General features: G+C 36.6%; 1 protein-coding gene across 2 annotated transcripts in view; it reads right to left on the minus strand.

Moving 5' to 3' along the window:
• LOC114470878 (alpha-1,3-mannosyl-glycoprotein 4-beta-N-acetylglucosaminyltransferase B) overlaps positions 1 to 16714 on the minus strand; it is a 35322-nt gene extending 18608 nt beyond the window's left edge. For both annotated transcript variants that reach the window (XM_028459247.1, XM_028459246.1), the window contains exon 1: positions 16490 to 16714. In XM_028459247.1, the coding sequence (XP_028315048.1) occupies positions 16490 to 16586 (97 nt within the window). In that variant the 5' untranslated portion in view covers positions 16587 to 16714. The remainder of the gene's footprint in view (positions 1 to 16489) is intronic.
• Positions 16715 to 17039: the final 325 nt, after the last annotated feature.

The following is a 17039-nucleotide window of genomic DNA, read 5'->3' on the forward strand; positions in this document are numbered from 1 at the left end:
AAAGGTGATGAAATGTTAGTTTAAAAACCGCAGAAAATGGTTAAAAGTTGTAAATTAAAGCTAAATATAAAATAATCCTGGGACTGATGACACGTACTGAGTTTACCTCCATACTGAGATTATAACCCTAACCCAATCCAATAAACAAATAAAACACGTGTCCGTTCACTTCAAAAAACAAATATAAACATTATTAACACATTATTTTATTACCAAAAATTCATTTTCCATTAGTGTATATGCACATATATGTGCATATACAATCTCAGTACGATGCAAACTCAGTACATGACACCGATTTCAAGCTAAAACTCCAACATTCCCTTTTCAAAATAAAAGCATCTCTTCTTGTCATCCATTAGTTAAGGCTCTTGTTTTGAAGTTAACATGAAGTTTAGTCACAATTGTAACTGTTGCTATGGTGACTGTAAACACATATTAGTTCCAATCAGTTGGCTTTGAAGTACAGTTTCAGTTTAAACTTGGATCATAAACAGCACTGTTGTAACTGAGAGACATCATCTTTGGAAAACATCACAGAACAACTGATACGATCAATCAATCAATTATTTTTTTATTTTCATTAAAACTAGACTAACTAATTATCAATAATACTACCAAGTTTAGTTTGCTAATAATATCAGCGCTTTGATTGTTTAATTATTAATAAAAATACAATAAAAAAAAGTTTTTAAAAATATTTTTTTAATTTTGCGCCCCCTATGATGGCCGGCGCCCCGAACATTTGCCTATTCTGCCTATGCCACGGATGCAACAAACAGAACCTATACTGTGGGAAAAAACACAAAATGATGTTTGTGCTGTTTTATCAGATGAAGACGTCCTGTTTGACCCACATACAGTATAAACCTCTGCATCCACCATGGTTTCATTCACTTCAAATTACTTCATCACCTTCGTTTTACCAAAGAAAGATTGGCAATAATTTTCCCAGGAGTAGATCCAGCCTGATGAGGTCATAGCCCGACCTCTGAAGGTCATATGCTTTGGTCCTGTCCTTGTTTGGACAATCACTGGAGAAATGTGTTTCAGGTATTGTCTCATATTTGTGGTAAAGATCTAACCCCTGATTTTAGAACAGTTATTTATGGAATAACAACATCACAGGTAAAATATTGACTAATATTATTTAAATGTAAATAAAGCAGAGCCTCATTATTTTCTCAGTAATTAAAGGAAGTTTTTTTTTACCTTTGGAAAAGTTTAGATATAAACTATCACCATCACAGCAGAACTGTTTTAATGTGAAACTCTTCTTTTTATGTGTAATTGTCTATTTATTAAATATATTGTCATTTAAAAATGTTTTTTTTTCTTTCTGTGAGAACCTGGGGAGGGAATAGTGATTATATAATGTAAAAAATACTGTAGTTTATAATTATTGTGAAACTGATAAATAAAGTTTTCAACAAAGAAAAAAACATAAACATGAGCAGATTTTTACAAAAACATCCACAAACTGAATGAAAACATGAACAGAAAACTGTTGAAATAAATCCTAAACAGTTCTATTGTGTGAGAAGAACCAGGTGGACTTTAGTTCTCGCTCTAATGTCCCCAGAAATATACAAATATCACAAACAGAACAAGTTAAAAAAAAACGCTGCTCGTCTGTTTTTGATTTTTCTGTATTTCTGTTTTGTTTTTAAGTCAGTAAAAAAAAATAAAAAACACAGCATTTATTTGTTATTTTGATTTGGTTTAAAAATGAAATAACCAAAGAAAAAAAGTAGACGCACACGCACGCACACGCACACGCACACACAGTGAAGGGCGTCACACAATCTTTGCAAGTCGAGGCTGAAGAACCAAAACAATGACCTCATCACTAACGCAGCCTTGTTATCTGTGTGTGTTTCTCTCACACACGCAAACGCACACACAGAGACACACACGTGGTTGTAAAGTGGAGGTTCAATAGGTTAACCAGCTGAAGTTTGGGGCTAAGGTGAAGGTCAACAGGCTGAGTTAAGTGTGTTAAATCATTTATGTGTGTGTGTGTGTGTGTGTGTGTAGCTGTGGGCATCATTTTATCAGAACGAGAACACAAATATCAGAAAATATGACAAAAAAATATAAAAATGTCAACAATAAAAAAAATCTCAAAATGTAAAAAAAATTCTTTACAAAATAATTACTAATTTTGAAAATTTTTTAAAACTGAGCATCTGTTAGCATGTTAGCATGCAGCCTGTGAGCCTTCTGCTCCGTTGCCATGACAACCCTGTGTGTGCGACTCCGCTTCCATCATCCCCAACAATCTCTCTCACACACACACACGCACACGCACACGCACACGCACACGCACACACAGAAATGTGAGCTGATCCATCCAGCAGCGCAGCACGCTGATGTCATGCTGTTATTTGACACCTGGCTCCCATGAGAGCTTTCAGATCAGCTGAGAATTGATTTTTGATTTTTAGTCTCTTTCACAATAACACACAAACTGATTCTTTTATTTTGAAATTAGTTTTTTCCCAACTGTTATATTCTTTCTCACAAATATGTGGTGTGTTATGTGTGTGTGTGTGTGTGTGTGTGTGTGTGTGTGTGTGTGTGTGTGTGTGTGTGTGTGTGTGTGTGTGTGTGTGTGTGTGTTTGTGTACACGATAACTTGAAAAGTTCTAAACAGATTTTGACGACAATTTCAGGAAATGTTGATAATGGGACAAGGAACATGTGATTATATTTTGGTGATGTTCTGGCAACTAAAATAGAAAATATATAGACCCATTCATTTATCATCACTGTTGATTCTCCCATTGTCTCCATGGAGACGTACGGATCCGATCGGCCTTTTTCAAAAGTCTGCACTAAACAAGCGTGTGTTCATTTATTTATTTTTGTGTATGTTTATAATGTCATTATGTGTGTTTTTATTTGTCAATTTATGTCGTTTTGTGTATTGTTTGTGAAGTTGTTTTGGTGTTTTTATTTTTATGTGCAGTGGCCGTGTCTTTTCCCTTAGCGGTGCTGGCTGTGCAGGGTCAAAGGTTAAAGGGGCGGGGCTATGTTACCATGTCAACTTGTTGCTTAAAGCTAATAAAAATGAACGTATTGATCTAAAGGAGATTCTGTGAAGCGTTCAGTGTGAACAAGGAGGGAAATCATTCAAAAAGTGGAATAAAAAACAAATGTTTTTAACGTGAGGAGCTGACGATGCAGAAACACAACAACGATGCTGCTGCTGTTAATTCACTCACTGAATAATTAATGTTTAAAGATGCACTCGCTTTTAAAAAGCCCCGGGTCAGCACTCTGACGGCTGCTCTTAATTTGAAAGGTCGAGTGACGGCCACGTCTGAACCCTTCTTCAAACAGAAAGAAACCAATTAGAGGAAGCTGCGATACAAACAAACAAACAAACAAACAAACAAACTAAGAAACTAACAATTGTACACAATTTTAGAAAACACACAAAAATGTGTTTATTCATTTTGGTTCATTTCTAACTAATTTAATGTGTTTCTGAATCATTTTCTCATTTATCTATTATGACTATCACATTTTTATTCCATGTTTATTATTTAATATTTATTATTATTATGCTCTAAGGATTTTTGTGCTATTCAATGCAAAACTGTGACGACACATTTGTTTGTTTATTTTATGTGTCGCTAAAAGAGTTTTATGTTTATTCACTTTATATTTTACATTAATTATTTATTTTTTTAGAATTCTTGTCCACATCTTTGCTCTCAGGATACATTTCTGCACTTTAATAACAGGTTCTGATGAACCTCAGTGCTGAATAGCACGTACCACGTTCCAGAGAATTCAGTGAAATGACGGTTCCACGGGGGGGGGGGGGGGGGGGGGGGGGGGCATTTAAACAAAAGGGCTCAAAGGGTCTCATCATATTAATTCATAAAGTATTCATAGCAAACTGCATTCCAGTCTAACGGAGGAGAAGTCATTGGAAAAATGGGGTCACCGTGACACGTTCCCCATGTATATATCGGTATGTGCCAATGATGTGGAACCAACAACCGTCGTAATATTTGACTCACAAATAAATGACAAATCGACTTGCTTTTTTTTCCCCAAATTGAAAATCATGACTATTGATCTACATTATGTATTTATTTATTGTTTATTTTGTGTTTCTAAAGTATTTCCTGTTTATTTACTACAGTTTATTATTCTTTAATCCTATATTTGTGATTAGATTCCAGTGTTTCTGGTTGAAAGCTTTGCTTTTCTGCTGCTTTTGTGGCTTTGGATGAAAATAACTGTTATTTGAAAGAAAGACTGTGTGTGTGTGTGTGTGTGTGTGTGTGCGCGTATGTGTGTGTGTGTCTCGTTTATGTCAACAGCGTGTGTGACCAGCAAAAGTAAACAAAGTGAAAATACCTGAATGAAGCAGAGACACACACACACACACACACACACACACACACACACACACACACACACACACACACACACACACACACACACACACACACACACACACACACACACACACACACACACACACACACACACACACACACTAACCCAAACTACACAACAACAATAACACAAGTCAGATATGTGATAATATTTCCTATTTATTCATTCATTTATCAATCAATCAGTTGATTAATTTATTCATTTATATTTATAAAATGCTTGTTCTAAATAAATGTATTGAATAATATTCTATATTATAATTATTGTTTTATTTAATTTAATTAGTGAATCAATGAGTTTAAAAACCTAAACACTAATGGTCCTGTACTACAAAGACAGATTTCCTTTTATTACGTTGTGTGCTGTACTGTAAAGCTGGTTAGCTTCTGACCATGCTAAATCACCATGGTAACATAGGCTAAATCACCATGGTAACATAGGCTAAATCACCATGGTAACTGAGGCTAAATCGCCATGGTAACTAGGCTGGACCAGGTTATGAAGTGGATCAAATCTGAGTGAGTGCTAAAGCTCCGCCTCCTGACCAATCAGTTCTCTTGGAAAATGACCTGCAGGAAACTTTGTTTTGAAAATCTCCTCTAAAGCAACCACAGTGTTATCGTTTAAAGTCAAGGATTGGTTTCATCAATTATTGGTTTGAGAAGTAACGGGAAAAAATGGGCCTCACGTGTGTACAAAAACAGTGTGTGTGTGTGTGTGTGTGTGTGTGTGTGTGTGTGTCGACTTACACTGAGTGCTCTGTTCTCTTACACACATTCATTCAGCTCCAGTATCACTTCTATTTAAACAAGGCAGCAGTGTGTGTGTGTGTGTGTGTGTGTGTGTGTGTGTGTGTGTGTGTGTGTCTACTCAACCCTCCTCTTTACTCCAGATGTTCTGCACAAACAGCAGCTGGATTCAGAGTAAAGATCTGGATCTGGGTTTTATTCCCAGACTGGAAATCAATAAAAGTAGAAACTTTCAAAACTTCCTCAATCCTGTGGTTATGAAATGTGTTAAAATGGGCAAAAACAGAGATATTGGAATAATTAGATTAAATTGGCCAATAATAAAGATGAAATCTGGTGAAAAGAGGTTAAAAGTGACAATAATAGGTCAATATATGTGACATTAGGTGTAAAAGTGGTAGAAAGAGTTTGAACATGTCTGGAAAGTGTAAAAAATACATTTAAATGTGATGAAGAAGAAATGTAGCAAAAATGCATTAAAAAGAACAAAAATATGGGAATAAAAAGGGATGAAAATAGGTTAAAATATGGAGTTTGGTGAAGTTGTAGAAAAAGAGAAAAAATAAGCAAAAATGGGCTCAAATTGTTCACAAAAGATAATTTGTTTCTTGAAGACATCTGGGGACCCCCTCCCAGTGTCTCACAACCCCAAGGTTGAGAACCACTGCTGTAGTGAACTGGAAAGTTTGTTTAATCCCTCGATGAACTCAAACCTCTACGAAAACAAGCGATAAAAATACTTTGATCTTTGGTCACTTTGATCTTTCTCTGAATGAACTGGAACCAGTTTGTGACGTTTGGAACTGAAATTTATTCCTTTGATGAGAGAATCTCCACCAACAAACCAAAAACGTCCTCCATGACTTCATCTTATCTGCTACAGTTTCTGAGGAACAGTGTGAATCCTGAGATCTGATTGGACGACACGGACCTGGCCTGGATTTGGTCAAAAAAGAACCAGAGATGAAACTTAAATGAAAGTCCCCCAACTCACTGCTGTGTTACACCCTGTCTTCCTATACTAGTGAGGACTCTTAGTGATCTAATTGAGGTTTTTTTGTGTTTTTGTTTGTAATGGTTACCATGGAAACGGACTAAACCATGAGAAAATCCTCAAAGGGAGGAGTCGTTGGATCAAAATAACCCAAGAAAATATTTTACAACCTTGTCCTGTGACCTCAAACACACACACACACACACACACACACACACACACACACACACACACACACACACACACACACACACACACACACACACACACACACACACACACACACACACACACACACACACACACACACACACACACACACAGAACTTTCCCTTTGTAACGGGGGTCCCACTGGGCGTCCTGTGCGCAGGGGGAGGGGTCAAAGAGCTTTTGTTACCGTGGGAACAGACACTTGATGGATGGTGCACTTGAGGCCGTTGACGTGGTAACCAGATCCTTATCTCCTACAGCCAATCAGATCCATCCTGGGGAGACTTTGTTTCCATGGTCCTAACGGGGGAGGGGGGTCCTTTTATTGTGAAGGGGAGTTCCAGGAGGGCTCCAGGTTACTGGAAACATCTTCATTCATTCATTCATTCATTCACGGAGCGTTTAAACAATGTTCTCTGTTTTTCAACACGACAGTGGTTCTCATCTCATGAGTCGCTACCTCAAAGTGGGTCACAGACAGGGAAAATATAGGGCTCTTAATTTGAAAAGGATTTTGTTAAAATAATGTCATCCTGTGGCAGTAATTAGAAAATAAATCTAAAAATTGCATAGTTGTGTTCTTTGTGTATGGATACATATGATATATTCATATCGTCTTTGTGTTTTTTCTAAATAGTTTTAAAAGTTGTTTTTGGATTTGGTTCATATTCCTAATAAAAGCCCTCATTACGTATTCTCAAGCTTCCTCTGGAAACACGTTTTAGTGCCATATTAAGTATTTTCTGACATGTTTATTGCATATTTGTTGTCCTTTAGTGTATTATTTTTTGTATTTTGTAGTTATGTGTGTTTTTGGATTATTTTTTTTTGTTTTTTGTTGTGGTTTTGCATGTTTTTGGTATTTTAGTTGTTTTTTTGTGTTTTTAAACCCTTTTCTTTGTGGTATTGCTGTGGTTTGTTTCCCTTTTGTGTCTTTAGGTGTTTCTTAGTGTAACTAATAAATAATTTGTGTGTTATATAATGACCCGATGCTGGGGTGGCAGCAGCTGATTCCGTCAGTCACAGCCAATAAAGTGAGCTCTGATTGGCCGTTGCTCTCGGCTCCGCCCTGAGAACCATCCCAGTGATTCCTCTGATGCTTTTTAATGAGCTGACAGGGAAGGATGAGGACCATAGTTCACTAATGATAAAATAATGACATTAAAAAACTGCATTGATTATCAAATTATTAATAAAAACAACAGTTTTAATGACATTTGTCCTTTTCTTGTCCTGTTTTCTTTTTCAATTTTTCACTTTTTTATTTTGCTTCATAATGTTTTGCTGTCCATACATTTTTTTCGTTATTAATACATTACTTTATTATTTTTTTATCATAAGTATTTTTAATAAAATGTTTCATATTTTGTTGTAAATTTTGTATAATGTTATTTTTTTCTACACTTGTCTCTCGTCATATTTTCCTCTGCTCCCTCTTTCACACACGTATCTATCTTTGTCTGTGAATCTAACAGGAGCCTCTCTTTGCATCTCAAAACGGGAATTATGGAATTGACCAGTTGGTCTCAACACTCACTCATGTGATGAATGAACTCTAAACCAAGCAGGAGGAGGTTTTGGAACGTTTACACAGAATTGAAAGCAACTTGGAGAAGCTGAGTGAGTTAAAAAGGCCACTTTAGAAGTGTGGCAATATCGGAGTAAGACGTGTCTGATCATAGCTTCGCTATTTGAGCTGTTTCTTAAGTTGTTCTCGCAACATTCAGGTTTATTCGGCTTTGTTTTAGATACGAGTGATTTTGAAGTCTTAAAAACACTGAAATGCCTTCAAACCTCTGAATATATAAATACTCTGGACCAGCCGGAGGTAGGCCCAACGTAGCCTCGGACCAGAGTTCACCCAAGACCACGGGTGACGCAGCCCCTCCCTTGCCCAACAAAGCCGACACGATATCTGATCTGAAGGCAGAAGTTCTTCTTGACCTTAAAGCTGATTATTCGGCCGTGATAAAGAAAGAGATGAAAGAGGCCCTGGTGGAGGATTTCAACACTCTGAAGGTTGAAATACAGTCAGTGAAGACAACATTAATTAACAGCACTGCTGCGCTTCGTTCGGACATGGACCAAGTAAAAGTGAAAGTTAATGACATGGAGGACGGTCTGTCCAGTTGATCAGATGAGGTTGTCGCCTTACGAGATACAGAGTTGAAAGCTGAGGTGAAGAAGCTAAAGAGGAAATGTGACGAGATGGAAGGCTCTGCTCCCCTGTGGCGATGGCCAAAATGCTGAAAGAGGTTTTACAGCTCGAGAAGCAGCCGCTGGTAGATCGTGCACATCACTCAGCCGGACAAAAGAAACCGGACGGAAGGCCCCGAGCGATTGTGGCAAAGCTCCATTATCATCCAGATTGTGCGGAGGTGTTTGGTCTCGTACCCGTGGCCTGCTGCGCTTCATCAATGCACCGGTGACAATTCTCTCTGACTACACTACCACCGTGACCAAGGCTCGAGCAGCTTTTACGGATGTGAGGAGGCGTCATTGCGACCGAAAAGAAGTGCGTATGGATTACTTTTCCTGGCATGGCTCCGCATCACACACAGTGAAGAGGACTTGGAGTTTATTGAAATTTTCTGACTAGTTTCTCCAATATTGCTGTCAGTCTTCATGGAATCTTTGGATCCTTCATGTGACGACTGCAAACAAACTCCTGCTACACTTCTGCACACATTTTGGACCTGTCCAAAACTTTCTGGATGTTGGTAATCCATCTTTGAGGCTTTTTCCAGCATTTGTGGGAAAGCTGTACGCCCCTGTCCTTTGACTGTTTTATTCTGGGTGGTCTCTGAGGATAATCCCTTAAGTAGGCATCAAATTGGCAGGATTCATTTTTGCTCATTGTTGGCTTGAAGGCTAATATTGTATAAATGGAAAGATCCACGTCCTCTAACATATGGTCATTGGGTGAAAGACGTTATGGGTCATATGTATTTGGAAAAAATCAGATATACACTGAAAGGATCTTGTGATGGCCACACAGAGGTAACAACTCCTCAATCATTTGATGATTGACACTGACATTATTCTCTGTCCCTTTAAGAAGAACAGAGAGGTGGTGAGGGGCCGGCCTGTAGAGAGTTGGAGGCGGCCTTAAGTGGACCAGACCATTGCAGAGGGGGACTGGGGTTAAGGGGGCTGTGTTTGTCCCTTAGTTTTGGTGGTTTATCCCCTGTGTTTATGATTATTTATATTTGGTATGGTCCAAACTGTATTTAAGCTGACTTATGTCTCATTTGAGGAGGTCAGTTGGTTTATGTCAGTTCTTTTTGCACATTCTATCTCTTTTATTGGCCTGTGTTTGTCTGTGCCTCACTGCTTGGACCCTAACAGATCTATTAATACATTTTATGACCAGTGGCGGCCATTTTTGTCTTATTTTGAAAGTGTGTCTCCTGATAAACTTTCTTAATTAGCATATTCTCTGTACTTTGTATACAAACCAGTGCCACATAAATATGTAACATGATTTTCTGATCTGGTATAGCAGGGGTTGGGAGGGGGCGGGTCTTTGTTTTGTTTGTTTTTCTTGTTTAATATTGTGCAAAATAAGTAAAAAGACTTTATTGGATTAATGCAGAAGCCTATTTGAAAGCTACCTTTTGGCAGCTATCCAAAGCTGTCTTATCTTATGACCAGGAGGTCTCTGTAGGTCTCTGTCAATTTTGCATCTTTTCTCATCTGACTTCATTTTTTCCAACAATACATATTTTTTCAATTTAACGTTTGTCTTTTTAAATTGAATTTTAGCACATTTGTTTTGTATTTTTTAGTATTTATCATTTTTGTTTCTTTCTTAATTTTTCTATCTTTTTTTTGTTGTTCCTTATGTTGCTTAATTTGTCTCTTTATTTCTTTCACACTTTCACTGATTTTCAGTGTTTCTTTATGTTTCCCTGCAGGATGTTTATCTTTAAACTCACAGGTGTGTCGTCCACATCCATCACATCCCTAACCCTTTCAGAACGGAACGCACACCCCTGAACGTACACGCACGATGACGTGATCACCCTGAACGCCTCATCGTTTACACGTTTCCTCAGAGATTTAAACAACTGATCTAATGGAAGCCAATCACACGCTGCCGTTTGGCTGCAGGCTCACATTACGCATTTACAGTAACACACACACACACACACACACACACACGCACACACGCACACACGCACACACACACCAGAACCATCTCCTCTCCTTCCTGACAATTAAACAATAATTCATCTACTACAGATAATAAATGATGCTGTACTTTTGGTTCATATTAATTATTTGTTTTGTGTCTGAATTAGTTTTGGATCAAGCTGTTCCAGTTCAAAAGGAGAACTGTAAATATGATCAAATGTTTGTAGCCAAAGTGTCATATATTATATATATTATTATCCAGCCTTAGCTGGTGGATTAAATAGAGCTGATATCACTGCAGGAAATGAATGAGACAAAGATAAGATAATAAAGAGTTAAAGCAAACAAATCTATTGGTATTATTTCATTACTTCACCAAATGAGAATCAGTATCGAATCAATAAGCAATATCAATAATGGAATCAGAATCGCTAACTTCTTATCTGGTCACATCCCTCCAACATGACACAAACTGGGTTTGTTGAAAATAACGTAGAATACTAAAAATCCTGTTTAAATATTTAACAGACTGGTTACAGACACAGTTCCTGTCAGTTAATCTTAGTTACTATCAGGTACTGACAGTGTGTGTGTGTGTGTGTGTGTGTGTGTGTGTGTGTGTGTGTGATATGACGATACGTAACATAATTTTATATCTACATTTATTCAAAAATAATTTTAAATGTAATACACAAACATAAATTTATACATTTGCAGAATTCAATAATAAAATTATCCTAAAATCAATTTTATTTAATGAGCCAATCAGCTCTGCCATCATCTCTATTAATAGCAATCAATAAAAAAATAAAAGCAGTTCAGCTTTAATTGAGTAAAATTAATAAACTAAATGACATTTCTTTCAAAAAGTGAAAAAGGTTTTTTTTTCGCACAATCAAAGCTCCTCCTTCAAAATAAAAGCAGCCACAGCAGCAGATGGAGCGCAGACAGGAGTCTGGGTTTCCATGGTAACAATGAGTGCTCAAAGGTGTGGATGTCTCGTTGGTGAGGTGTGAACGAGCACGCACACAGACGCACGCACATGTACACGCACACACATATTGACCAAAGTATCAGAGTCTCTAAATATTGATTATAAACTGAAAGAAGAGATAAAGGAGAAAAAGAAGAAAAGAAACGAAGGACAAAAGGATTTACAGTTTCTGCAGAAAAACAGAAAAAACTGAATTCACAGAAACATAAAAATTGATCTGACCTGGGACATTATCACACATTTATACTCACATTTTCACCAGAAAACTGGTGACTGAACATCTATACACGGCAAGAACCAGACAATATGTCTGACTCCGCCCATAATCCCATTCAAACGTTCCCGCTACATGTAACAGCTCAAGTAGTGATCGTGTTATCCTGTGACTGTAAATGAATGTGTGTTTAATGTGCATTCTAAGGTGAACAAAGACAGGTTTATCTGATGATCAGCTGTAGAACTGCAACACCTACTCAAACAAACGCTCAATGTTTGAAAAACAAGTCACAAGATAACATGATAATTAATTTAACCGTAACATCAACTCATATGATGTTAATGTGTGAGAAACAAGTCAGAAAATCACATGATCACAACAGAACAGGTTTAGCTGATGGTGTAACAGCTGAACTGGTGATCAGTTTAAATAGTGACAGACTGTTTATCAACATGTATATGGAATACTTCCTGTTAAACTAGATGCTAAGGGTTAGCATTAGCATGTGGCTAACGTGATTCCAGCATTTTTCTATCTGAAGCATATGACATATTAAATTAATAACAGTATTTGACTAATATTAACTGTATTTATCATGTTTGGTTCAATGTCTGATAATTCCTGTTGTTTTTTTAAGGATGTTTTAACAGAAAAGATGGAAATGTTTCATCATCATCATCATCACAGTCTGTGCAGAGACCGTTTCATTTTCATAACAAATGTGTTCAAGGGCGCGAAAAAAAAAAGAAAATAAATTAAGAAATGTGCAATAATCGTCTGATTGGTTGTCAGACCGTAGTGATTCTTTACTGCAGCCAATCAGAGGGCGGCGCTGACCTGGGAGGATGAATAAATCAAACGCACCCTCTGTCTGCAGCTCCAATGACTGGACTAATTTATCCTGAGTGCTACAACACACACACACGCGCACACACACGCACACACACACGCGCATGCACGCACACACACACACGCACACGCACACACACACACACACACACACACACACACACACACACACACACACACACACACACACACACACACACACACACACACCATTCTTTTTGGATGAGGGCGTTTTTCATCTGCTAAGTTTGATTCACGCACTGATGGTTGTAAATCATGTGTGTGTGTGTGTGTGTGTGTGTGTGTGTGTGTGTGTGTGTGTGTGTGTGTGTGTGTGTGTGTGTGTGTGTGTGTGAAAGAACGATGAGTCATGTCCGACTCATCTGAACTTCTTCTTAAAAATTGTCTTCACACTAAAATCAGTGACGACGTGGATCATATTTATATTATACTATTATTAATATCAGAATATATTCAATTCAACTTTATTTATAAAACACAAATTGCAACAGTCATCTCAAAGCATTCACAATAATTATTATCAGATTATATTTTTTACATTATATTATTATTATTAGATTATATTTACATTATTATTAGATTATATTTACATGATATTATTATTATTAGATTATATTCACATGATATTATTATTATTAGATTATATTTACATGATATTATTATTATTATTAGATTATATTTACATGATATTATTATATTAGATTATATTTACATGATATTATTATTATTAGATTAGATTTACATTATAATATTATTATTATATATATTTACATTATATTATTATTATTAGATTATATTTACATTTTATCATTATATTATCATTACTAGATTATATTTACATTATATTATTATTATTAGATTATATTTACATTATATTATTATTATTAGATTATATTTACATTTTATCATTATATTATTATTACTAGATTATATTTACATTATATTATTATTATTAGATTATATTTACATTATATCATTATATCATTATTACTAGATTATATTTACATTATATTATTATTATTAGATTATATTTACATTATATCATTATATTATTATTACTAGATTATATTTACATTATATTATTATTATTAGATTATATTTATATTATTATTATTAGATTATATTTACATTATAATATTATTATTATATATATTTACATTATATTATTATTATTAGATTATATTTACATTATATTATTATTATTAGATTATATTTACATTATATTATTATTATTAGATTATATTTACATTATATCATTATATTATTATTACTAGATTATATTTACATTATATTATTATTATTAGATTATATTACATTATATCATTATATTATTATTACTAGATTATATTTACATTATATTATTATTATTAGATTATATTTACATTATAATATTATTATTAGATTATATTTACATTATATTATTATTATTAGATTATATTTACATTATATTATTATTATTAGATTATATTTACATTATATTATTATTATTAGATTATATTTACATTATATCATTATATTATTATTACTAGATTATATTTACATTATATTATTATTATTAGATTATATTTACATTATATCATTATATTATTATTACTAGATTATATTTACATTATATTATTATTATTAGATTATATTTACATTATATTATTATTATTAGATTATATTTACATTATATCATTATATTATTATTACTAGATTATATTTACATTATATTATTATTATTAGATTATATTCACAACTCAACCATTGTAACAACAATGATTGATTATTGGTAATCAATCATTATAACTCTCTGTGACACATTAATACATTCATAATCAGCGTTGATCTGATCCATCCACATTATCAGTCACAAGATGACATGATCACGAGTGACACCGTAACACCAACTCATTCCAGCGCTCAATGGCCACAATTACATGATGTTATTAATTAGTTATTAAAGTCGTCTGCTTTGTGTTTCCATGGTAATAGTAATTCCCAAACTGAGGTTTACATGGAAAACTGGTTTATTGGGCTTTAGATAATTCCTCTTTAGGTCTGGGGGAAGGCTCTGATTGGACAGGGGGAGAACATGACATCACATCTATCTAATAAGCTTTTATTGTCGACTATAACACAGAACATTACACACGAAAATGAACTTTTATTCTAATTTAAAGAGGAATTAAAGCTTCCATGTAAACGTGACCAATGTGTGAGAAATAAGTCACAAGATAACATGATCACTTATGGTGCGTTCACACCAAACGGGTTTACATTCACAATACATGGTGGACGCGCTTTTAGGGAGCGTCAGAGGTCTCGCTGTGTGGCGTGTTTTGAAGCTTTTGGCGGGAGTTGGAATTGTTGAACTTTTGGGGCTTATCGCAGCGCGTCGACCAATCAGGAGTGTTCCCCAACCGTGACGTATCAGAATAATGAGAAGAACAGGAGACAGATGGACAGGCTCTTCTGCTGGAATAGAGCGTCTGTAGTTGGGGTCCTGGTAGGAGACGTGAGCGCCGATGCGGGTCAGCAAACTGGGCACGGGAGAGACGGACGTTGCGCTGAAAGTGACTCTCGTCGGCAAGAGGAGCAAATAAAACCAAGTCACTCTCTGGTTAATGTAGAGCTGATGAACAGGAGTCAGAGGGGGCGTGTTCATCAAGGAACGCCAGACTTTATTCTCCATCCACCCACACTTCTCTAGAACCCTCTGACATCACAGTGTAAACGCTGAGTCACACCTAAATACATCTGACCAGAAACACCTTCTCATCACAATGTTCCACCACTTCACAGTCACTGGTGAATTATGAACGTAACTGATCATAATATCATCCACTGTATGAACACCACCGGCAACAAAGAAGCCCCTCCCCTCGACGCGCGTCTTCAACGCTGGTGACAAGCGTCTACGCGCATGTGGCACGATTTTGACCCCAAAACGCGTTTGGTGTGAACGTACTTAAAGAGTGTCAGACCTGTTGCTGTGAAATAACCCTGGAACTAAATTGTAACTGAGAATGTACATACACGTATATTATCTAATTTAAACATACATCTACGCACACTCATTAATGTAAATACTATAAAAGATAATCACATGTTTACTTCATCATCCTTTTACACTACTCACCACTGCAGGTTTGTTTTTAAACTACTGATGATGTGTTGTTGCAATATTCAGATGTTTTTTACCTCTGGTTAAATCTGGTTTACCTGGATGAATTATGAACATAACTGATCACCATAATATCATCCATTCTATGAACACCACCAACAACAGAGAAGCCCCTCCCCTAAACTTGCATCCCGAGCATCTTGGACGCTGATGACAAGCGTCTATATTCAATGTCCAAAACACGTTTGGTGTGAACGTACCATTATAGAACCACAACGCCAACAACAAGTGCTAAACCTGCCAGAAAGAGGTCACAAGATGACATGATCACGAGAAAAACCGTAACATCAACTCATACCAACGCTCAACATGCAAGAAATAAGTCAGAAGACAACATGATCACTTAAATGCAGGCAGAAAACAAGCGCTTCCTGGATGTGGAGCTACACAAATGGAGCGCACCTGTTTAAAGTGTGACTCTCTCTACCACAGTCTCTCCACACACTGACTATCTGTGCTTTATGTTCCCTCCCGTGTGTGTGTGTGTGTGTGTGTGTGTGTGTGTGTGTGTGTGTGTGTGTGAGTGAGTGTGTGTGTGTGTCCTCCTCCGTCCCTGTGATGGACCCAGCCCCACATGTTTGTTAGCCTAGCTACACCTGGGCTGTGATGGTTCACAAATCAAACGCACCTCTGATGTTTTTCTAATCAAATGTTGCAGCATTAGAAAAATAAACATCACGAAGCTGATAAATCAGCACACGCACGCACGGACACGCGCAGAGCGGAGCCTTACCTCTGGAGCCGCTGAGGGCGGTGTACCAGGACACTGAGAGCAGCCCGCACAGCGCGAACAACAAGCCCGTCAGGAAGGAGACATTACGGAGCCTCATCCTACCGGAACATGTCCGCACCGAGGGAGGGGGTAGAGGGGGGGGGGAGGCAGGTAGAGGCACGAGCTCACAGCACAGGGAGGAGGAGGATGTGCACGCGCTCACAGCAGCGACCAGACTGGGGGGTGGGGGGGGGGGTAAAGGTGTGTGTGTGAGAGAGGAGGGGGTGTGTCTCTCTCTATCACACGCACACACACACACACACACACACACACTGCAGTGTGTGTGTGTGTGTGTGATCTCTTCCTTTATTTCAGTGGTTCCCAAACAGGGGTACGTGTACCCTTAGGGGTACATGAGCACATTACATGTATACTAACATGTATTGCTCAATAAAATGTTATGTTTTCTTGTAAATTATTACAAAAGGATTCTTTTATGCTTTAGAGGTTATTTTATCACATTTCTGACAATACGAGACAATTATTAGCTACATTTTACAAAGAACACCAT

Source organism: Gouania willdenowi, chromosome 10 (genome assembly GCF_900634775.1).
Source record: "Gouania willdenowi chromosome 10, fGouWil2.1, whole genome shotgun sequence".
NCBI lineage: Eukaryota > Metazoa > Chordata > Actinopteri > Blenniiformes > Gobiesocidae > Gouania > Gouania willdenowi.